This window comes from Heptranchias perlo, chromosome 1 (assembly GCF_035084215.1).
Source record: "Heptranchias perlo isolate sHepPer1 chromosome 1, sHepPer1.hap1, whole genome shotgun sequence".
NCBI classification, from domain to species: Eukaryota; Metazoa; Chordata; class Chondrichthyes; order Hexanchiformes; family Hexanchidae; genus Heptranchias; species Heptranchias perlo.
The window spans coordinates 85,804,812-85,829,017 of NC_090325.1; the positions used below are offsets into that span (position 1 = coordinate 85,804,812).

General features: G+C 42.2%; 1 protein-coding gene across 1 annotated transcript in view; it reads right to left on the reverse strand.

The window, feature by feature from the left end:
- Positions 1–920: 920 nt before the first annotated feature.
- LOC137333465 (magnesium transporter NIPA2-like) overlaps positions 921–24,206 on the reverse strand; it is a 55,948-nt gene continuing 32,662 nt past the window's right edge. The window contains exons 3-6 of the mRNA XM_067997654.1: positions 18,258–18,314; positions 7,819–7,909; positions 5,342–5,502; positions 921–2,112 (exon numbers count right to left, since the gene is read on the reverse strand). Of these exons, the coding sequence (XP_067853755.1) occupies positions 1,451–2,112; positions 5,342–5,502; positions 7,819–7,909; positions 18,258–18,314 (971 nt within the window). The 3' untranslated portion in view covers positions 921–1,450. The remainder of the gene's footprint in view (positions 2,113–5,341; positions 5,503–7,818; positions 7,910–18,257; positions 18,315–24,206) is intronic.

Consider the following 24,206-nt stretch of genomic DNA (forward strand, 5'->3'; position numbering starts at 1 on the left):
AAAGTCTCAGCCTATCCAACCTCTCCCTATAAGTCAAACCATCAAGTCCCGGTAGCATCCTAGTAAATCTTTTCTGCACTCTTTCTAGTTTAATAATATCCTTTCTATAATAGGGTGACCAGAACTGTACACAGTATTCCAAGTGTGGCCTTACTAATGTCTTGTACAACTTCAACAAGACATCCCAACTCCTGTATTCAATGTTCTGACCAATGAAACCAAGCATGCTGAATGCCTTCTTCACCACCCTATCTACCTGTGACTCCACTTTCAAGGAGCTATGAACCTGTACTCCTAGATCTCTTTGTTCTATAACTCTCCCCAACGCCCTACCATTAATGGAGTAGGTCCTGGCCCGATTCGATCTACCAAAATGCATCACTTCACATTTATCTAAATTAAACTCCATAGCTTAGATGCATTTAAGGGAAGTTAAAGAAACACGAGGGAGAAAGGAATAGAAGGCTATGCTGATAGGGTGAGATGAAGTAGGGAGGAGGCTCATGTGGAGCATAAACACAGCATGGACCTGTTGGGCTGAATGACCTGTTTTTAATGCTGTAAATTCTATGTAAACAAAATGCACTCATCAGGTCAGAGTTGTTTAAATTAATAAATAGCCAGGCCACTATTACTGAAAATCAATGTGTGACATAAAGAATATATCTCAGGTACAACATTTTTTTTAAAAATACTTTGGTAATTTTGACCCTAGAGCATATATTCTAACAAGAGATTATTCATAATAACTAAAATTACTGATATTAGTTTATCAAATCTATTTACATGGTCAATATAAATGCTATAATGAATGATCAAGAATTAAGAAAACTACAAAAAATGTATTCCTTTAAGCACATGTTTGTATCTCAAATACAAGAGACTAAATCTTTATTTGTAAAAATAAATTTGTGCAGTTATATGCAAACTCAATACATTCTCATTCAATACAAACCATTCACCAAGGAGTGTGATGCTATCTCTGTAAAGCTTCAAGTATGTACAAGCATTGACGTCAAATGCCAAAATATAGAAATTGTTGTAGGCAACGATTTAATAATTTATAAAAACTAGTGCGCCCCAGTATTTTAAAAAGCCATATACACTATACTTTTAAAATAGTTGTATTGTAGAGTTACATCCAGGATCTTAATCTTTGCACTAGAATGAAGCAGTTCACTTCAATTGTGCATACCATCTAATACCAGAAATCCCATAACTATTTGAAGATTGAATGTTTACATTTCACATTAGCTCCCGCTACCGTGATCCCTGAAACAAATGCCCCAAATTAAGATTACAGTCTAATTCTTATATGTCAAAGTTGCTTTCATTTCTATAGCAGTCTGAAGATCTTGTAATCCTTTGATTATGTAGATGATACACACATGTTTCTGCAGACCTCAAAGTTCAAGAGGCAGTCATTTCTCAGAAAGCTACACATGTTCTGCTAGTTATCTACAGTACTTAGATTAGAACACTCTTTGAAATCAACATTTCTTCTGTTAAAGAATAAATGTATTTCATCATCATAAATAGCAGATGGGCTGTCCTCATTCTCCAGTAATGTTTGGTGGTCATCGTGGCCAAATCCAGTTATTTCTGCTTTATCGTTTTTCTTAATGAGAGATGTTAACTGTTCCCAGGTGAATTGAATATCCTTAAAAGCATGAAGTAAAAAGATGCCCAAGGTTATGGTACAGAATCCACTAATAATCCCAATGACATTCTTAATATCCACATTGTTCCATTCTTTGAAAAGGATAACAGAGCAAGTTATGACAACAGTAGTGAAGAATACATAGTAAATAGGGGTCACTACAGAGGTGTTGAAGATATCAAGAGCTTTATTTAAATAGTTGATTTGAGTGCTGATGGAAAGGATCAAAGTGGTGAGTAGAATCCAGCTCAACGGGTTGCTGACTACTGGTTTCTTTTCAAGCAGCTCCTTTATAGCAATACCTAGTCCCTTTACCGAAGATACAGAAAAGGCTCCCATCAGTGAACAAATGGTGATGTAGACCAGTATATTGGTCGGTCCCACTTTGGGGGCAATAAAGAAAATCAGCACCATGCAGACTATGATTGTTACACTGGCAAATATGATGAACCCTGAAGAAAGAGAAGACACAAAATGTAAATCATAAAATTATGAACAAAAATCATTTCTTCATAGATGATACTCTGAGTTTGTTACAGGTTTTGAGTCTGCCTTATTCTCTTGGATACAGTGGTGCTGGCCACTATTACAAGTAGCCCAAGCATCTTACATTCAGCAGTGTCCCCACACTGGTCAATATCTAATTATACAGGGGTGTAGCAATAGGATCTTTTTGTGATCTGAAGTGGATATCATGTGTTTCACACTTTCCCTTATGTGCACTTCTCCAAACTTTCCAAAGGCGATGGAAACACTTAAGTTGGACAAGGCCAGATATGGATTGTTAAGCAGCTTTATTTTACGGACAGCAAGTTAAGGTAGAGTGACAAATGTAATCAAATCTCAACTTGATTCAATTCACTACCAAACCCTCTTTGAGAACAAGAAAATAATATAAAATACACCACATCACCACCATTAGCAGGCTCTCCTAACTCACCCTGGTCAGCCTTCTGATTCTGACTAGCTCTTGGCTTGAGATGAATGAGTTTACTCTCACTTCCTCCCCAGCTGGCTGGCTGACTGTGTCCCTTTGTCCTTTTCTCTCTGTGCTCCCAATCAATGTGAGGACGGTCCCTCTGATGACTTCTCCATTCAGTGATTTGCCAGTTGGCCAGTCAATAAAACAATTTATCTCTCCTGTCCCCTTGGAGTGTGGGTTTAACAAAAACATCTCCTTCTACTCTTAAAATGAATATGGGTCAACCTGGCTTAATCGGCCTGGGATGTGACAACTGACCATATCATCTCAATTTGAAGCAGACAGTTGTGTGTTAGAGCCAGAAATGGGCTCATCTGGCTCTAACACACAACTTCAATGCCTGCAGCCTGTGTTTTTTTCAAAAACCTGTGTGAATTCACTTTGTTTAAAACACAATGCTTAAACATAACTCATTTCCAAACCTTTTCCATGAAGAAAAAAAGGCTCAAAAATCCCAGGACATGACAGACTGAGGGTGAATGTTAATACTCTGTGGAATATTCAAAAGATGGAGAACAGAGAATACCAACTGAAATCCAATGTCTCAAAATATTATGCTGAAAATTATATTAGAAAAGCAGGGAAATACAGCACAAAATCTTCCTTCCAATTTTCACATCGCAGTCTGCAAATAGAACTGATGCTTCATGGAGACAATTATTGGGGATAATTTTAACCTAACTCGCCTGGTGGGAAACCCATGGGATCAGGTGAATGGCGGTATTACATTCTACCCAATATTACTCTTCATTGACTTCAATGGAGCGTAAAATCGGGTAGGCGGTAAAACCAATGTTGCACCCGATCCAGTCAGTTTTTTGATGGGCAGGTTAGGTTAGGTTAAAATTGACCCCTTAGTGTGCATATTAGGCCAGATTTTGCAATGCCAGCTAAAAAACTGTCAGAACTCTAATGTGTGAACCATTACACAAGTCAACAGAATGGGCAGCTGGACTTGTTGGATGCCACAAGCCCAGTTCATGTATAACAATTAAGTAAGCTTCCTGTGCCACTGTTGCCTTAAGCAGGAAATAGGGGAGGAAAGAAAGAGATGAGAATCATGAGAGCATTCAACGCTAAAGAGCTGTTGCTTAAAATTAAAAGGGATACAGCCACTTAAAGGGAAAGTGGTTGTATGTGGGGCCAGTAAGTGATTTCAAAGGGCAGAATTTTTTTTCCGACAAAAACTGGGAGAGGGGGAAAGAGAGGAGGCAGAAAACCCAATGTGGAGGGGCAAAATGGAGTCTGTGGGCAAATGACAGAGCAGTTCTGCCCCGAACTCATTTGATGGTTGGTGATGCGGACATGGTTGCTGATAAGAGGGTTGTTTTCAAGAGAAACTAGGGATGGGCAATAAATGCCGATCTTGCTAGCTACACTTGTATTCCCAGAATGATTTAAAAAAGACAGCAGAGCACCATGCCCAACAGCTAGGCTCAATGAAAACACGTGTACCTTAAGGACCTGGGAACAGATGCAGGAGATAACGGCACCCTTTAAGGAACCTCTCATGTTAAGACTAACCAGGAGTTACATGTATCTGGTAGATGGTCCAGGATTCCATGCCACAGCATTGCCAGTCCACCTGTTCCACATTCAGTGCTCACACATGGCTAGGCCTCTCGCAACCTTACAACTCTTTCATTACATCTCCTGCATAACCATGTCTCAGCAAGATACACAGACAAGATGCAATGTAAAATTAAATACCTAGGAAAATTCATCTTCCAAGGACTTCACAGATCAAACTGTAGTAACACAATCCTTCGTCTCATACTGATATACGCGATGAAAGTACTGGCCAAGTTGACTGATGCTTATGGGGCAACACATTATCCAATATTGCAGTGCAAGCCTTGAAATGAACTGCATGCATAACAGTTGAGGACAGTGACGACTTTGCCAACCACTGATATTGGTGTCCCGATATTGCAAGTTGGCCACAGGTGTCCTTGCTGCAGATGGCATAATTCTACAACCAGCCCTCTACCAATAAGGAACAAGCTGAAGCATTGTCCTTGGTCATTGGTGGGTAGGTGTGCCAAGACATGGCTGATACTGCTAACATATCTTTTTTCATCTTGGAATATTTCAACCAAAAATTACTGCATTTGAGGCATTTTAAAAACAAACTGATGGTAAGGAAGTAATGAAAATTGCCTCCCTCTCCAGCCCCACCCCAAGAAAAGTTCCAAAACTTCACAAGTTTCAGAAGAATGGAAAAAAACTAAAAATACATTGCTAAAAGGTTACTGTAAACATTGCATAAATAAAAATAAAGAGAAGCCTGCCAATTGAAGAGTTCTTTCACATACGATACTTCCATTGCTCCCATTCCAACCGGATGCAAAAGAAAAAAAAAGTAAAAACCAAATCTACAAATTTTGCCTGATCTGTAGTTAAGTATTTTTGCATGAATTCTGAGCCCAATACACAAAATAGGCACAAGCACTTCAGCACACAGCATCCAGTAGGTTATAAAATTGCACTCCAACAGGAAATGAACAGAGGGCCCGTTCTCCCAATTTTCCAATCTCCTTTTAGGAGTTGCTCTACCAGCTCAACTGACTGGAAAATGATCCCTATTATACATCCATTGAAAAGGAGCAGGCTTGAAGTGTCCAAGACTCTTACCATTACAGATTTTCTTTAAGTTCTTGGTGTACAAAAATATCATGTTGTAATAGAACTAAATTTACCTGTGTCTTTTAGCTTTTCCTCCATCTCATGCAAGGAATGGATTCCTTCCTCATCTGGAGAATGGATCACTATTACTGTTGACCCTACAATGCTCAGCATGCACCCCAACTTTCCATGAATATTTAGTCGCTCATTTAAGACATATGATGAGAGTATGGCACTGTTTGCGAATTATAAAAAGAAAAGTTAGCAAGACATTGCAGTGAAAATGGTTAAACATAAGATAATTCATACTGCACCTTTTATATGAATATTTGTGTTACAGATGTTAGTTCTGGAGAATTAAGCATTTCTCCATTTTGGCACCAAGAAGCAATACCCTCAGGTCAGGTACAGTACAGATCAGTACTATCTCAACATGGTCCATTAATTTGCCTCCCCGGCACTAATGCAACATTCTCATGAGACTCGTGCAAATTTCTTGCCAATTTACAACCAATTATTGCTGAACTAGAAGTAGTTTTGTACTTTAGACTCACACACATCTTCAGTGGATAGATTTACCTAACTAGGAAGCACCATGTCATGTGATGCGCTCCTAGAAGATGAAGTGAACCACAGTTTAAAGCCAGTAGTGTTTCTGGAACACTCCGTGGGATAAAAGGAGCATTAAACTGGCAACAAAACTTAAGATCTACAATGCAATAGTTATAACATCCTTATTGTATGTGTGTGATAGTTGGACCATTTACAGGTGTCACATCAGATCACTTCCATCTAGGTTGCCTCAGAAAGATCATGAAAATTCAATGGTGCCACAAGATTCCAGCTCCTTTGTAGAGCTGAGCCAGTATATTGGTGATAAAGGGGAGGGACAAGAAATTGCAGAAGCGCCGTGGCAAGAAGATTCATGCTACTTCTGACCCCACAAAAATCATTCAAAAAAAAACTTTCCTGGAGCATTTTTGAAGCAGCCTCCAGCGGTCCCTTTAAGAACTACTTAAGAACTAATTTGGGCGCTTTATGTTCGATTCCACTGGGTAGGACTTGTGCAGCGTGGTGTATCATGAAAATTGCATCAGGTCCTATGTACATACTAGGGTCCTGATCTGCATTACTTTATGAGGCTTCGGCTTGTTTCGGGCAGTGTCGGATGCTTATTTCCCAGCCAGCTCCAAAATTGCAGTGGGCCAGACATTGGTAATAACTTCAGCACTGTGATTTTGGTCTCACTACTGCCCCATTCCTGCTGAAAAACAGGGCAGTACCGAGAGGAAAATTGGCCCCAAAATGTTTTAAAGATCAATTTCTGCAGAGAAATTAGAGAGAGCTATTAATAGATTAAGTGAATGGGCAAAACTGTGGCAAATGGATTTCAATGTAGGCAAGTATGAGGTCATCCACTTTGGACCTAAAAAGGACAGATCAGGTTACTTTCTAAATGGCGAAAAGCTTGAAACAGTAGAGGCCTAAATAGACTTAGGGATCCATGTACGTAGATCATTAAAATGTCATGGACAGGTACAGAAAATAATTAAAAAGGCTAATGGAATGCTGGCCATTATATCTAGAGGACTAGAATACAAGTGGATAGAAGTTATGCTACAGCTGTACAAAGCTCTGGTTAGACCACACTTGGAGTACTGTGTTCAGTTCTGGGCACTGTACCTTAGGAAGGATATATTGGCCTTGGAGGGAATGCAGCGTAGATTTACTAGAATGATACCTCGACGCCAAGGGTTAAATTACGAGGAGAGATTACAAAAAGTAGGATTGTATTCCCTGGAATTTAGAAGATTAAGGGGTGATTTGATCAAAGTTTTCAAGCTATTAAGGGGAACTGATAGGGTAGATAGAGAGAAACTATTTCCGCTGGTTGGGGAGTCTAGGACTAGGGGACAGAGTCTAAAAATTAGAGCCAGGGTTTTCAGGAGTGAAGTTAGGAAACACTTCTACAGGCAAAGAGTGGTAGAAGTTTGGAACTCTCTTCCGCAAACAGCTCAATTGTTAATTTTAAATCTGAGATTGATAGATTTTTGTTAACCAAAGGTATTAAGGGATATGGGATTAAGGCGGATATATAGAGTTAGGTCACAGATCAGCCATGATCTCATTGAATGGTGGAACAGGCTTGAGGGGCTAAATGGCCTACTCCTGTTCCTATGAATTGAATACAAGACCACTGCTCTACATAACCCATCAACAAGGATCAGAGCAGAATGGTTGATTAGATTGCTTATCTTAAGTAATTTGATTGTCTGCCTGATAATTCATCTTGTAAAAGCTACCACTCCTCCCTTTCTCTTCCAAAGGCACTACCACCTTATGCTGAGGTATGGTTCCACAGGTCCCAGCCTCCTGATTCCCTGACCAACTGGCCACCTTCCTCTGAGCCTAGACAGCCGGGCATTGTCAGGGTTTTCAATGAACATCATAACCAGACCTGATTGTGGCTTCACTTACATCCATGCAGGTACACTTTGTTTTTAAAAAGTACTCCTGTATTCTAATTGCTGCATTAAAAAAAAAATCATACCTTATAAGCACACTTAGCGCACCCAATGGGGTAACCAGTGTGGCAGGTGCAAAAGCATAGGCAGCAAAGTTAGCAGCTTCTCCAGCACCCACTGCAAAATAAAATATTATAGTAAGTGTAAGCTTTGAAAGGCTCGAGGAATTATACACCTTAATGTTCATAAACTTTCAGTCCCTTTATTTCCCATTGTGTCCTATCCAGTTCCCAGGGTTGTTACAAGTTTAAAATCACGGTGTATATATCTACGAATTCTATCTTCTATAAAACTGCTACTGTTAGATGAGTTACGTATTGACCTGTCCCTAAAGCTGCATTTGCATTACAGATTTAGAATACTACAAGTTGTACAGTACTTATCCACATTTAATTTGCTGCTATTGAACAACTCACTATATAGCCTTTGGAACAGAGACCCAATTCAGAAGGAAAAAATAAAAAAAATCTGTTATTTGTGCTGTCAAGTCCTGTTTTATACTAAATTTATGCATAAATAAATGAGGGAGAAAGCAATAGAAGGTTATGCTGATAGGTTTAGATGAAGAGGGGTGTGAGGAGGCTCGTGTGGAGCATAAACACTGGCACAGGCCAGTTGGGCTGAATTGGAGGGACGTATACAGTGGTGTTCCCACTGGAATGCACAGCCTGAAAGGGCGGTGGAAGCAGATTAAATAGTAATCTTCAAAAGGGAATTGAATAAATACTTGAAGGGAAAACATTTACAGGGCTATGGGGAAAGAGCTGGGGAGTGGGACTAATTGGATAGCTCTCTCAAAAAGAGCTGGCACAGGCACAATGGGCCAAATGGCCTCCTTCTGTTCTGTACCATACGCTGATACTGTGAATGGTCTGTTTTTCTGCTGGACATTCTATGTAATTCTATGCAAATTGAACCTTTACTTTTCTGCTGGAGCTTAAAACAGATGATAAATTGTTCAGTCCAGCATTTTTCTACAACTGAATTAATTTATTCTGGATCAATTCTGGAATAATGCAAATCTTGCAGTCTCCTTGGAGATTCAGTACCAAGTTGAAAGATATTTCAATGCAAGAAACAAAAAATCTCAATTTTCTTACTGCAGGATTGTAGATGTTTTAAAGTAATTTGACACACCGGCCTGAATTTTCCTCTGGCAAACCACCTGCTTTCTGGCAGTCCTAGCGAGATGCAGCATAGAAAATGGGATGGGGAAGGCCTACCACCAGATCCCTGCCCCAATAACAGGGATGTCAGCCACCCGCCCTTTGGGCGCCTTGGCATATTAAAAATATGGTAAAGAGGCAGGGATTGGGATATCAGCTGACCCCTTGCTATCCCGCCGTAGTAGCCAAAACCCACAGCAAGGGTGGCAATACAATGCCTTCAGCTGTAAAATGAGCTAGACTTCCAAAGGAAGGAAGGAGAGGCCCTAGTTTTGGCCATCTCTTCCTCTCCTATACCTTCCCACTGCTGACATATCTCCACAGAGTTCATTCAGAAAAGTTTCAATGCCTGATTCACTCACCTGATCACCTTCTCATTAATAAATTAAAATGGAGCACTCGGCATCATTAATAAGACAAGTGGCAAAACTTTGTTCTGATACTTTCCCTTTGAAACTGAACCAAAGAAATTTTTGATGGCTTGTCTGTAAGTAGATGCCCTTTAGGTCTGTGGCTGACAGCCAATTCCCTAGACAGATAGAACAAACTTTTCCTATTTGAGGAAGTAGTTTAGAATCCGAGATCTAGTATTGGGAAGATCATGGACAATAAATTGGTTTTGCGCTGGAAACCGGCATGAAGTGGGTAAGATGCCTAGAACGCACACCCAAAGAAGCTCACTCCAAATTGGGCCTCAAGTCTCATCTACACAAAATCAGAGCTGTCAATCAGGCATCCCGATGCACTCCTGCTTCTCCTGGGTCCACATCAATGCAAGTAAAAATTAATGTTACTTATCTTTCCGTTGGTGGCCTTCAGCAGTCCCCTTACTGACCAGTGGTCACGCTGCTGTGGACCCAGAAAAAATGCAAGGCAGATTTGGCAGTGGGGTCTTAAATTGGCATTAGGTCCCTTGAGTATGCTAATTAGGGGCCTAATGCCTGTTTTAGGTGACAGCCCAGGATACTTGAAAGTCATTCACTACCAAATTGGTAGCCACTTCTGCAGGAGATCAGGTGAGGAGATTGTTCCCGGAAATTGGTCCCTCAAACTCTAAATTTTCACAGAAAAAATAGGCATAACGGGACCAATTCCTCACCCACCTCACACTCCTCTCCCCCCACCCCGAATTGCATTAGACACTAGTAATTTGTCTCTCTCTACAGCCAATGCTGCTAACATGATCAGGCCCCATAAGTGATGAAACCTGATGGGTATGCTTATGAAGTTAAGGAGACAGCCCTCCCCAACAGTCCTTAAAACCAATGCACCCATTGTAATTCTTCTGCAAGCAGCCTTCCACCTAGGTCAGCGGAGAGCAGGGAGTAAATGGTGAATTACTTTTACTTCTGCCTGAAACTGCAGAAGGAGATACAGCAGGAACCTCCAAGAAACCCCTGCTGCAGGACTGGTGAGCTATTTAAGCTCAGAAGGTCCAGGTGATGCCATGAAAGAGCTCTTGCTGTTAACGAGTTTTGTTATGGCCTGTCATCTGAGCAAGGAGTGCTCTTTGCATGGGCTTCTGCACTTCATAGTCATTCTTGCAATTATTTGCAAGTTCTGCTGGTGCTTCTCAAAAGCTTGCAGTAATTCAGACCCCCTTCTGCCAAAAATATCATTTCCAACTAAGTCAGTAGCAGCAGTTGTAACATTCACAAGAATGACACCAGATGGAGGTACAACATACTGCAAAGCAAAACACCAAAAGCAATAGATCTTACCCTCGAGACAAAGCCGTGAACTGAACAGCCTGCACCTGGTCTTTGACAAGAGGCAGTGATCAAGTGTGATAGGCATCATGGTTTGCTTTAGAGACTGCCTGTAATTGCATAGCTTGAGTGAATAAACCCTGGCAAAAGGGCTTGGTAGTATACAGTCTTACTACAGGTTGCAAGATCTGGAAAAAGTGTTCTAATCTGGGTTTGAGCAAATAGACTGAGGTTTTGAGAGATCCGTGCATTGAACTCCTGTGTGAATTTGGAACTTTGTCTGCAAGGAGGTTTTGCACTGCTAAGTCAAGAGTTCCCTCAATTGCTTTTGGCTTATATGATGTTCATCATTGATCACAGAGATATTATTAAGTTTCTAAACTATTGAGGCTATTCCATCAGAAGATCGCACATCTCTGCAAAATGTCAGATTCTATCCGACTTGTAGCCCAACTAGTGACAGAGGAACAGACGGACAAGCCAGTAGGATTAAACCTTTTCCAGCAGTCTCACTCATGTTGCTGATTAGGTTGCTTAAAGCAGTTCAAATATATATTAAAAAAGAGTGCCTTTGGCCTTCAAAGGACTTATTGTATCTTTTGGGGGGTGGGGGGTAAACCATTTTAGGAGGTATCCATTCCATAGTGATGGCTTTGAGGTTTTGCTGATGCTTCTTAAAGTTCCAACATTTCCTCAATCTGTGCATCAGAAAGTAATTTTCCCTCATGCAGCTCTAATTTCTTCAGTAGGATCTTCAATACCTAGACAGAATAAAATTTCCTGACCAACCAACTTAAGTTAATGTTAAGGTTGTCAACAGAATGTTGTTGAACCCATTTGATGATTCACTCACAGTGGCCCCAATGTCCCTGGCAATACACTGAATTACTTAGTGAATAATTTTTACAAAGGCAATCGGTATTTTTCTTCCTGCCCCATACAACCAGTTTCTTGGATTCTTATTCAGAGGTACATGGCGCTAGAAATTCGGCCGTATAGCACCCATTATATAGGCACCGTGCTGCCTCCTGAAGTTCCAAAATGGCGTCCGGAATGCGCGCGCATACTTCTAGCGTGACATACACCATCTTGGTAAAGGGGTTCACGCAGGCGCAGATAACAAACACCGGCTGCATGTAAAGTAAGGAGAATATGTGCTAGATTAACGTGCAACGTTTATTTAAAGGAATAGACATAATGTTGGCACTAATTGCATTGGGTGCAGCATTGTCTTAACCACGACCAGGTAAACATGTTGTAGGCAGCCTGGAGGATGACCCCCAGGATGTTTGGGTGATGTGCCTGTCATGGTTAAATAGCTGCCAGTGTGAGAGACCGGTGAGTTGTGGGTGTGCGGCATGAAATAGTGGTAATGTATAAGGGTGAGAGGAAGCATCTGATTGGAAGAGTTGAGTACTGATTGAGAGAGTTTGTTGGTATGCGGGTGATGGGGGCTGTAGTGCGTGGAGCAGTGGATGCGACTAGTGGTGCAGTTGGTAGGAGATGCCACTTGACATCGCTCACCTTGAGTCAAAGCATTGAACTTCTTCCTGCGCTGCAACCATGTTCGTGGTGCTATGTGCCTGGCATTGACTTTGTCCCCTACTGCCACTTGAGCATATGTCTGGGGTGCCCCCCAGTGGTTATAGGAGGCCCCTCCTTCTTTCCACCAAGTTCTCCAGTGCATCAGCACAGAACCTTGGTGCACTCTCTCTCGCAGGCCTGGTATAAACTCAGATTGCAGATTGGTGGATGTGGGATTTAGTAGTGCGCAACCTTTATTCAATGTTTTAACATAACTCATCAGTTTGTAAACATAGGGACGGGACCTGCATCTGTGTTTTACATGTGCGATGTATGACCTCTGTTCAGACTCCGTGGGGCCCGTATCTTATATTTTGCATTTAAATATGTGGTGCAGGCTGCCTTTAATAGGTTCGAGCAACTCACGCAAGATTTGGGCCCCCTGCTGGTGAAAAGTGCCAAAGTTGGAGGGAACATCACAGCTCGCCCTCGATGCTGCACTATCAGGTAAATGAGGAGGCAGCACAAATCCAACGTGCTGCCTGCGTCGGAACCACCGGGCGCGGGGGTAATCGCGCATGGCGATGCCCGCACCTGGGTTCCGGGATTAACCAATTTAATCCCCATGGCTCTTTCCATCCACAAGGGACTGTCCATACTATGAGCTTAGAATATGGCTAAAGAATCCAAAACACAAAAGAACTTTCTCAGTTCCCCTTGGGACTCAAGATTATCCAACCTTGTTTGGGACAGAAAAGATTTTCCAAAATAAATTTTGCTGCAACTTGCTGGCTACTAAACAATGGCTTTCACATCTCTTTCCCACTTTGGCAGAGACACATAACAACTATCTCAGGGCACTGTCACTATTGTTGCTGCTTTTAGATGTGGAGCTTGCCCTAGAAAGACTGTTCATGTGAGCGGCATTTGATATGGTTAACTGTGTCATCCTCCTCAAAAAATCTCTCCAATCTTACCCTTGGTGGTTTCATTCCTACCTATCCAAAAGCAACTAGTGCTTCCCCAGCAGTGGCTTCTTTTCCCTTCCCCTCATAATTACTTTCAAGATCTCCCAAGGGTCTATACTTCGATACCCCTTTGCTTATCTACATGCTGCCCCTTGGCAACTTCATCCATGGCATGCAAAAAGTTTCCACTTTATAGAATCAGAATGGTTAGAGCACAGAAGGCGGCTATTCGATCCATCGAGTCCGTGCTGGCTCTCTGCAAAAGCAATCCAACTAGTCCCACGCCCCTGCACTTTCCCAGTAACCCTGCAATTTTTTTCCCTTCAAGTACTTATCCAATTCCCTTTTGAAAACCACGATTGAATCTGCCTCCACCACCCTTTCAGGCAGTGCATTCCAGATCATAACCACTCGCGTAAAAAAGTTTCTCCTCATATTGCCTTTGGTTCTTTTGCCAATCACCTTAAATCTGTGTCCTCTAGCTCTCTACCCTTCCGACAATGGAAACAGTTTCTCTCTATCTACTCTGTCTAGACCCTTCATGATTTTGAATACCTCTATCAAATCTCCTCTCAACCTTCTCTGCTCTAAAGGAGAACAACCCCAGCTTCTCCAGCCTATCCACGTAACTGAAGTCCCTCATCCCTGGAATTATTCTAGTAAATCTCTTCTGCACCCTTTCCAAGACCTTCACATCCTTCCTAAAGTGCGGTGCCCAGAACTGGACACAATACTCCAGTTGTAGCCGAATCAGTGTTTTCTAAAGGTTCATCATAATCTCCTTGCTTTTGTACTCTATGCCTCTATTTATAAAGCCCAGGATCCTGTATGCTTTTTTAAACACTTTCTCAACCTGCCCAGTCACCTTCAAAGACCTGTGCACATATTCCCCCAGATCTCGCTGTTCCTGCACCCCCTTTAGAATTGTACCCTTTAGTTTATATTGCCTCTCCTCATTCTTCCTACTGAAATGTATCACTTCGTACTTCTCTGCGTTTAAATTTCATCTGCCATGTGTCCGCCCATTCCACCAGCCTGTCTAAGTCCTCTTGAAGCCTGTCACTATCCTCCTCACTGTTCACTATCCTTCCAAGTTTTGTGTCATCTGCAAATTTTTAAATTGTGCTCTATACACCCAAGTCCAATTCATTAATATATATCAAAAAAAGCAGTGGTCCTACCCCCTAGAGAACACCACTGTATACCTTCCTCCAGTCCGAAAAACAACCGTTCACCACTACTCTCTGTTTCCTGTCACTTAGCCAATTTCGTATCCATGCTGCCACTGCCCCATTTATTCCATTGGCTTCAACTTTGCCGACAAGCCTATTACACAGCACTTTATCAAATGCCTTTTGAAAGTCCATACACAACATCAATCGCATTGCCCTCATCAACCCTCTCTGTTACCTCATCAAAAAACTCTATCAAGTTAGTTAAACACGATTTGCCTTTAACAAATCCGTGCTGGCTTTCCTTAATTAATTCACACTTGTCCAAGTGACTGTTAATTTTGTCCCAGATCATTGTTTCTAAAAGCTTCCCCACCACCAACGTTAAACTGACTGGCCTGTAGTTGCTGGGTTTATCCTTACACCCTTTTTTGAACAAGGGTGTAACATTTGCAATTCTCCAGTCCTCTGGCACCACTCCCGTATCTAAGGATGTTTGGAAGATTATGGCCAGTACCTCCTCAATTTCCATCCTTACTTGCCTCAGCAACCTAGGATGCATCCCATCCGGACCGGGTGACTTATCTACTTTAAGTACAGCCAGCCTTTCTTAACCTCCTCTATCAATTTTTACACTGATGTATAGCTCTATCTTTCCACCACTTCTCTCGACTCCTCAACTGCTTCCTTGCAGTTAGAATATTTGTCCAGCATCCTGTTTCAAAAACCTCCCTGCCAGCCTGTGTCCATCTCTGACTCATCTCCCTCCGTTCAAAGCCAAAAAAAATCAGTGACTTCCCAATAGAACGGGTGTCTATTGATTACTGAGACAAGATAACAAATTGATTATTTATAGCTATGAGGAAACAACATCAAAGCTAGCTCAGGAGCATCTTAACTAATCATCATGTCAGCCCCTTTATTTAAAAATACTTGCATGAAACACTATACTTTAAAACACATTTAAAGTACATCTTTTCTAAATCCTTCTGTGGAAACATGGTCACTAGCTCCTGAAATGTGACAAGTGCCTTAGTCACCTCCAGACCCGACTATTACAATGGGCAGCATTTTAGCACCCGCTATCAGGTGCATTCCTGGCAGGGGGGCCCCGAAAATCGGGAAATCCCGGAGCCCGCCTCGAACCCGCGCACTTCCAGGTTCCCCACTGACACGCCGGCATGCGCACGCAGCCCCCGCTGGTGGGAATCCCGCAGGCAATTAAAGCCAGCGGGATGCCACTTGAAGCTATCTATTTGGCTTGTTCAGGTCATTAACTGACCTGATTAAGGGATTATGTGAGGAGGGGTGGGATTTTAGAGCAAACTGGGACAGTTTCCCACACTGGGGGAAACACTCCTAGTTCAAATGGACCTGTTGCAGCTGTCAGCCTGTGGCAGCTGCAAAGGTCCATTTGACAGGTGGTGGGGGGAGACCTTCACTCATTGCAGGAGGCCACTCTGTCACTTGGGACAAAGTTTGGCCTCCACCATCCTCCTCCTGACAATCAAAGTCACCAACTTGCACACTTACCCCGGGGTCCAGAGACATGTACCTACCTTGCGGACCCCCTCAGATGCACATCTTCCGGATGGGGGCCGCTGTAGCTGCAGTCATGACCTCCTCGGAGGGAGAACAGCATCACCAGCCTCGCCATCCACGCCGTCAACCTCTGACACGTGGAGCTCCACAACACAGTGCTGTGACACATCCACCTGTACAGCAGGAGGGAGGGCTACCGCAGAGAGAGATGCGTCGCAGAGGGCACTACCCTCGCCACAGGGTCCACAGACCGAGGCTCAGCTTCCTGGACCTCTCTGAGCAGCAGTGCACACGGAGGCTCAGAGTCACTCGACATGTAGTCGTGGACATCTGCAGCCTCCTTCATGCCAAGCTGCTCCTGGCTGGCCTGAGCACCATCTTCTTACCTGTCGCTGTCAAAGTCACCACTGCCCTCAACAACCTCTCCTCCGCATCCTTCCAGGGTGCAACCGGGGACATCACCGACGTCTCTCAGCCGTCTGCACAAAAGAGCCCTGCAAATACACCTACACCCACTCTGCAGTGACACAATGGGTGGCATCAGTTGTGGGTCGTCATAGTGATCTTCAGGAAAGGGCATTATTGCACAGACCAGACAAGATTCGCGAAGACATGGCAGTAGTGGTGCCAATATAATATGTAATGTGAGTTGGTCAGAAATCCAATATAAGTAACAACCATGACAAACCCTCAAACACCCTTGTGCATCCCCTTCATGTTCACGACACGTTTGCCTTACGCTTCCTACTGCACATATGTGATGCATGCCCTGTGGCTGCAGCACAGGTAGTGGCAGGTTGAGTGAGGCTGGCCGTGAAAGAGATGCACGAGAGGGTGAGTATGAGATAGAGCCATGAGATTGTATGAGGATTGGGCTGAGTGGTAGTGGCGGGATGAGTACTGGCGAGGTGAGTAGGTGCAGGTACGATGAGGATGAGGTTTGAGTGGGTATGAGGGGTGATGTGACAGAGTAGTGTTGGCAGTGCAGAAGGAGATGTGGGGTGGGGGCGGTGATGTGGCAGAGGGAGTGTAGGGGAACGAGTAAGTGTACGCACTTTGGCTGACCTACTGAGGTCATTGAAGCGCCTCCTGCACTGTATGCAGGTGCGTGATATGTTGGTGGTGCAGGTGACCTCCTCTGCCACCTTGAGCCAGGTCTTCTTGGTGGCAGAGGCAGGCCGCTTCCTCCTGCCCGCCAGGGGGAAGATCTCTATCCTCCCCTCCTCCTCACCCCATCCAATGATACCTGGGGTGAGGCATCATTAAACCTGGAAGCAGCCTTCCCCCGGGCTGCTCCATGCTGTAATTTTTCCTATTTCTTGCAGCATCAGTCAGTGGAGGACTGCCCCTTTAAATAGAGCTCCTCCAGCTGACAGACCTTACTGCGCATGCGCAGCCCGCCCGATGCGCAGATCAGCAGTGGGGAACCCGGAGGAGCAGGTAAGTGGATCCAATTGGGCTACGATCACGCGGGTGGCTGACTTATTTCACCGGGCGCGTTACCCACGCGCTCGATAGCCCGCCCGCCGAGAGCCCGCAGCCCTGGTAACATCGGGCCCAATGTTCTTCTTGCTGGCCTCCTATCGTCTATCTGCCATAGGTACAACTTGTCCAAATTCTCATATCCTGTTGCTCTCACCCATCACCACTATTCTTACTGATCTACACTGACTCACCCTTCCCAATACATGAAATTTAAAATCCTCATCTTTGTGTATAAATGTCTCCATTATCTCACCTCATCCATTCTCTGCAGTCTATGAGCCCTGTATCCCACCACCACCACCACCATCCCCCCAACCCCTGAAACTCAATTTCTCTGGCACTGGCTGCATATGCACCTATCCCGCCTTCACCCCACTACTTGCGCATCCCCGCCTCCCTCAGGCTCACTCCTTCCTTTTCACTGAAACTATCTTTAATGACTTCTGCCTTTTCAATTTTAAAAACCTTCTTGCAACTCATTTCTTCAACCAAGATTTTAGTCATCCCTTCCTGGCTCAGTGCCCATTTATTTCTGAAACACCTTGGGACAGTTCTTACCATTGAAATGCAAGTTTCTGTTGTTTGAGAGGGGAATACAGAGTCAGAATATCTGTAACAGTGTGGTATGTGAACTCTGCTCTAGCCAGCTAAAGATTGTGAGCAATCAATTGAATGAATGGATTAATTGTATAGGATCCATTACTGTAGCAAACAGCCTAAAACAAAACCACTATTAAAGCAATCAGAATTTCAATTAAACTCGCAGATGAGACAAATCACCTACAACAATCTTGTACCTTGGCTTACCACAAACTGACCTTCAATGGTTTGTTTATATACTTCTTCATTTTTTTTGTTTGAGGCTCGAGTTAAATCCAAAGTGTATGAAATGGACTTACTAGAAAGGAGTCCTCCCCACCACAGCCATTCTTTTAGATAGGCATATCCTCCTTCACCTGCAAAATCATCATACAACAATCAATTTGATGGATTCTGTTTGGATCCATTTTTTGTCCTGACAGCTGTTATCAGTGGGGATTCCAAATGCTAGCATTTTCCACCCCATTAATGACCATTGGCATTTGTGGTCAAGGATCATTAACTTTAACCTCATTACTGTAAGATTATCCAAGCCACATAAAATTAGTAGACAGAAAAGCCAACATAAATTATAGATTTTAAAATACATATTTTCACTTGAGCCTCTCCCGGTCACATTTTTAAACATTAAAAACAACCACGTTTGTCCAATTCTTCAACTCTCATTAAAGATTTCTAGAAGCTCCGCTAAATAAATTTCATTTTTTTTCTATGGGATTATTTAAAACTTCAAACAACACTTCAAAATTAATCAATATTTTAAGAAACTGTGAAACTGTATAAAATGAATATGAATACAGGTTTTTTTTAAATTTCTAAATACTGACCTTGACAAGCCAGGAAAATATGCTGAAGTTTATTTATTGTTTACACTGTACAGAAAATCAGTCTACTCCATGTATGGTAGTTATTTGAATTATAATTCCAGTTACAACTAGCAAAGAGACAGCTGACCTGCCAAAGTGGTATTGATTGGAATTTGGATTAGGGCACTTTATCTGTTAACCCAGTAACTATAACAGAATATATATGACTTATAGTTAATTTTCAAGCCATATTTTTTTTAAAAATACATCGATATAGATCTCAACAGTTTCCTAGAAAAAGGTTAGAGAGGAGGGGACAAAAAGAGGCACTAGAACTTTAGCAGGTTGAAGAATATGCAAAGTAATCTTGTGCCATGCGCTAGCTGTACAAAACGGGAAATAATGCAGTCAGATTCTTATATTTATAGAAAACAATTTAAAAAACTGCAAATCATTAAAAGCTTTTAGCTGCAATATCCAATTGATACTAAACTGAACTGCATAGCTGGACACCATGCAAAATGATAAAAGCAGTCTACTGCAACTAATGTTCTGTTATCAGTGTTGGCATAAAAATACTAGCTATCCATCTCCATTACTTCATTACGTTTGCCAGTCTGGATCTAAATTTTCCTATTGTTGGTGTTAGCATGACAAATACTGTGCATCCACTTGTGATATTTGCTCTAAAATGTAATGAACTAACACTTAACAGACCATTAATGGAGCAATGGGGCCAGTCCTATAATCATTTCATCATTTGCACATAGAAAACGGGACTTGTATTTACATAGTGCTTCATCACATCTCAGAAAGTCTACATTTTTTGCAAAACAAGAACTCACGAATAGCAATCAAATAAAAAATTAATTTTTTTTAGTGGTGTTGGTTGAAGGGGGATTGTTAGCCAGGACACCAGGAGAACTCCCTGCTCTCAGCTAGTACAGCAAGATCTTTTATCGTACACCTAAACCAATAGAACAGGAAAGCAGGCTTTTGGTTTAACATCTCATCCAAAAGATCACACTCCAAAACTCAACATCAACACCACATTGGAGTATCAGTCGTAGGTTATGTGCTGAAGTTTTGAACCTACAATCTTCTGACTCAGAGGCAAAACTGCAACAATTCAGCAGAGCCAATAGTAAGGAAATCTGGATGCAGGGAATGTATAAAAGTGAAATACACAAACCTTGAATAAGTACATGAACTATAGACAGACATGTTTATTTTATTAGTACCACTGTCAAAAAAAATGAAGATATTTGATACTGCACCCAGATAAGATTAAATGGGACGATAGCTGCACAAATCTTTAGTTCTTAACAGAAGATGTTAAGTTTCTCCTTTTTCAAACCTCACACAGTTACTAAAATGCTAGATTTTGGTAAGGCAAACTTTAACGGGATGAGACAGAGATTGATGACAACAAACTGGTCAAAACTGTTATCGGGTCAAACCATAGATGAACAGTGGGAGGTGTTGAAAAAGAAAGCTCAATACAGAACCAGTATATACCCCTAAGGGGCAAGAGCTCTACTACCAAATAAAACAGCCTTGGCCGACAAAAGAGGTAAGAGATAATATAAAACTAAAGGAAAGAGCATACAAAAGAGCAAAGAATTGTGTAGATCCAGGGAACTGGGAGAGATATAAACAACAAAGGAAGACAAAAAAAGATAGTAAGAGCTGCAAAAAGGGAATACAAAAAGAAACTTGCAAGGGATGTGATTGCACTAGAGAGGATGCAGAAGAGATTTACGAGGATGTTGCCAGGACTGGAGAATTTTAGCTATGATGACAGATTGGATAGGCTGGGGTTGTTTTCCTTGGAACAGAGGAGGCTGTGGGGTGATTTGATTGAGGTGTACAAAATTGTGAGGGGCCGAGATAGAGTGGATAGGAAGGACCTATTTCCCTTAGCGATAGGTCAAAAGCCAGGGGGCATAGATTTAAAGAGATTGGTAGAAGGATTAGAGCGGAAATGAGGAAAAACTTTTCACCCAGAGTGTGGTGGGGGTCTGGAACTCACTGCCTGAGAGAATGGTAGAGGCAGAAACCCACAATTCATTAAAAAAATACCTGGATGTGTACCTGAAGAGCCGTGACCTGCAGGGCTACAGACCAAATGCAGGAAAGTGGGATTAGGCGGGGTGGCTAGTTTCTCAGCCGCCGTGGACACGATGGGCCGAATGGCCTCCTTTTGTGCCGTAAATTTTCTATCATTCTATGATTCTTTGATATCAAGATTAACACAAAAAGTTTTTACAATTATATTAGAAGAAAAAGGGTAGTCAAGGGTAATGTGGGCCCTTTAAAAACAGATGCGGGTAACATTGCAAATGAAAATAAGGAAACAACAGACTTGTTGAAGAATTACTTTTGTCAGTCTTCACAGTAGAGGAAGAGGATAATATACCTGACATTCCAGGGAAACTAATGAATCAAGGATTGAAACTTACTAAAGTTAATGTAAGCAAGAAAAAAAAATTAGAAAAAATAATGACACCTAAGACTGACAAATCCCCAGCACCTGATGGTTTCCAATCCTGAGTTTTAAAGGAAGTAGGTGAGGAAATTGCAGGTGCTTTCGCATTAATCTTCCAAACGCTCTCTCAATTCAGGAATTGTCCCATTAGATTGGAAAATTGCAAACGTAATTCCATTATTTAAGAAAGGTGAGAGAAACCAGGAAATTATAGACCTGTTAATCTAACATCTGTTGTGGCGAAGTTATTGAAATCTATAATTAAGGACAGAGTGACTGAGCACTTAGAGAAATTTGAGCTGATTAGAACATAGGAATATGGGACATAGGAACATAGGTACAGGAGTAGGCCATTTAGTCCCTCAAGCCTGTTCTGCCATTCAATGAGATCATGGCTGATCTGTGACCTAACTCCATATACCCGCCTTAGCCCCATATCCCTCAATACCTTTGGTTAACAAAAATCTATCAATCTCAGATTTAAAATTAATTGAGCTAGCATCAACTGCCTTTTGCGGAAGAGAGTTCCAAACTTCTACCACCCTTTGCGTGTAGAAGTATGTCCTAACTTCACTCCTGAAAGCCTAAAAATCAGAGCCAGGACTATGCCCCCTAGTCCTAGACTCCACAACCAACGGAAATAGTTTCTCTCTATCTACCCTATCAGTTCCCCTTAATATCTTGAAAACTTTGATCAAATCACCCCTTAATCTTCTAAATTCCAGGGAATACAACCTTAGTTAATTTCTCCTCGTAATTTAACCCTTGGAGTCCAGGTGTCATTCTAGTAAATCTATGCTGCTCTCCCTCCAAGGCCAATATATCCTTCCTAAGGTACAGTGCCTAGAACTGTACACAATACTCCAGGTGAGGTCTAACCAGGGCTTTCTATATATGTAGCATAACTTCTATCCCCTTGTATTCTAGTGCTCCAGATATAAAAGCCAGCATTCCATCAGCCTTTTTGTTTATTTTCTGTACCTGTCCATGACATTTTAATGATTTATGTACATGGATCCCTAAGTCTCTTTGGACGTCCACTGTTTCAAGCTTTTCACCATTTAGAAAGTACCTTGATCTATCCTTTTTAGGTCCAAAGTGAATGACATCATACTTGCCTACATTGAAATCCATTTGCCACTGTTTTGCCCATTCACATAACATCGCTCTGTAATACAATGCTGCCTATCTTTGTATCATCGGCAAACTTGGATATGTGGCTCTCTATCCCGTTATCTAAGTCGCTAATAAATACAGTGAATAGGTGAGGTCCCAATACAGATCCCTGTGGGACACCACTAGTCACATCCTGCCAATTTGAGTACCTGCCCATTATCCTTACTTTCTGTCTCCTGCTGTTCAGCCAATTTCCTAACCAGGTCAAAAATTTGCCCTCAATTCCATGAGCTTCAACTTTAGCTGACAATCTCTTATGAGAGACTTTATCGAATGCCTTCTTGAAGTCCATATAAACAACATCCACAGACATTCCCCTGTCCACTACTTTAGTCACCTCTTCAAAAAATTCAATCAGGTTCGTCAGGCATGACCTACCCTTTACAAATCCATGCTGGCTCTCTCTGATCAGCTGGAAAATGTCAAGGTGTTCAGTCACTCAAATTAACATAAGAGCCTAAGAAATAGGAGCAGGAGTAGGCTATACGGCCCCTTGAGCCTGCCCCACCATTCAATAAGATCACGGCTGATCTTATACCTTAGCTCCACTTTCCCACCCTAACCCCATATCCCTTGATTCCCTTAGTGTCCAAAAATCTATCGATCTCAGTCTCGAATACACTCAACGGCTGAGCAGCCACAGCCTTGTTGGGGTCGAGAATTCCAAAGATTCACAACCCTCTGAGTGAAGAAATTTTTCCTCACCTCTATCCTGCAAAGATTGGGGGGGGGCAAAAAGAGATTATGCGAATAGTCTGGCGACTAACATAGAAGGGAATCCAAAAGTCTTCTATAGGCATATAAATAGCAAATGGGTAATAAGAGGAGGGGTGGGGCCAATTAGGGACCAAAAAGGAGATCTATGCTTGGAGGCAGAGGGCGAACCTGAGGTACCAAATGAGTACTTTGCATATGTCTTTACCAAGAAAGATGCTGCCAAAGTCACAGTAAAAAAAAAAGGTGGTAGTTGAGATACTGGATGGGTTAAAATTGATAAAGAAGAGGTACTAGAAAGGCTAGCTGTACTTAAAGTCAATAAGTTTCCCGGTCCGGATGGGATGTATCCTAGATTGCTGAGGGAAGGGTGGAAATCGCAGAGGTGCTGGCCATAATCTTCCAATCCTCCTTAGATATGGAGGTGCTGCCAGAGGACTGGAGAATTGCAAATGTTACACCCTTGCTCAAAAAAGGGAGTAAGCATAAACCTGGCAACTACAGGCCAGTCAGTTTAACCTCAGTGGTGGGGAAGCTTTTAGAAACAATAATCTGTATCAAAATTAATAGTCACTTGGACAAGTATGGATTAAAAAAGAAAGCCAGCACAGATTTATTAAAGGCAAATCACGTTTAACTAGCTTGATTGAGTTTTTTGATGCGGTAACAGAGAGGGTTGATGAGGGCAATGCGGTTGATGTTGTGTATATGGACTTTCAAAAGGCATTTGACAAAGTGCCACATAATAGACTTGTCAATAAAATTGAAGCCCATGGAATAAAAGGGGCAGTGGCTGCATGGAAACAAAATTGGCTAAGGAAACAGTAGTGGTGAACGGTTGTTTTTCGGACTGGAGGAAGATATACAGCGGTGTTCCCCAGGGGTCAGTACTAGGACCACTGCTTTTTTTGATATATATTAATGAGTATGGGGCACAACTTCAAAATGTGCAGATGACACAAAACTTGGAAGTGTAGTAAACAGTGAGGAGAATAGTAATAGGCTTCAAGAGGACCTGATGAAATGTATCCCAGGACGTTATGGGAGGTTAGGGAGGAAATTGC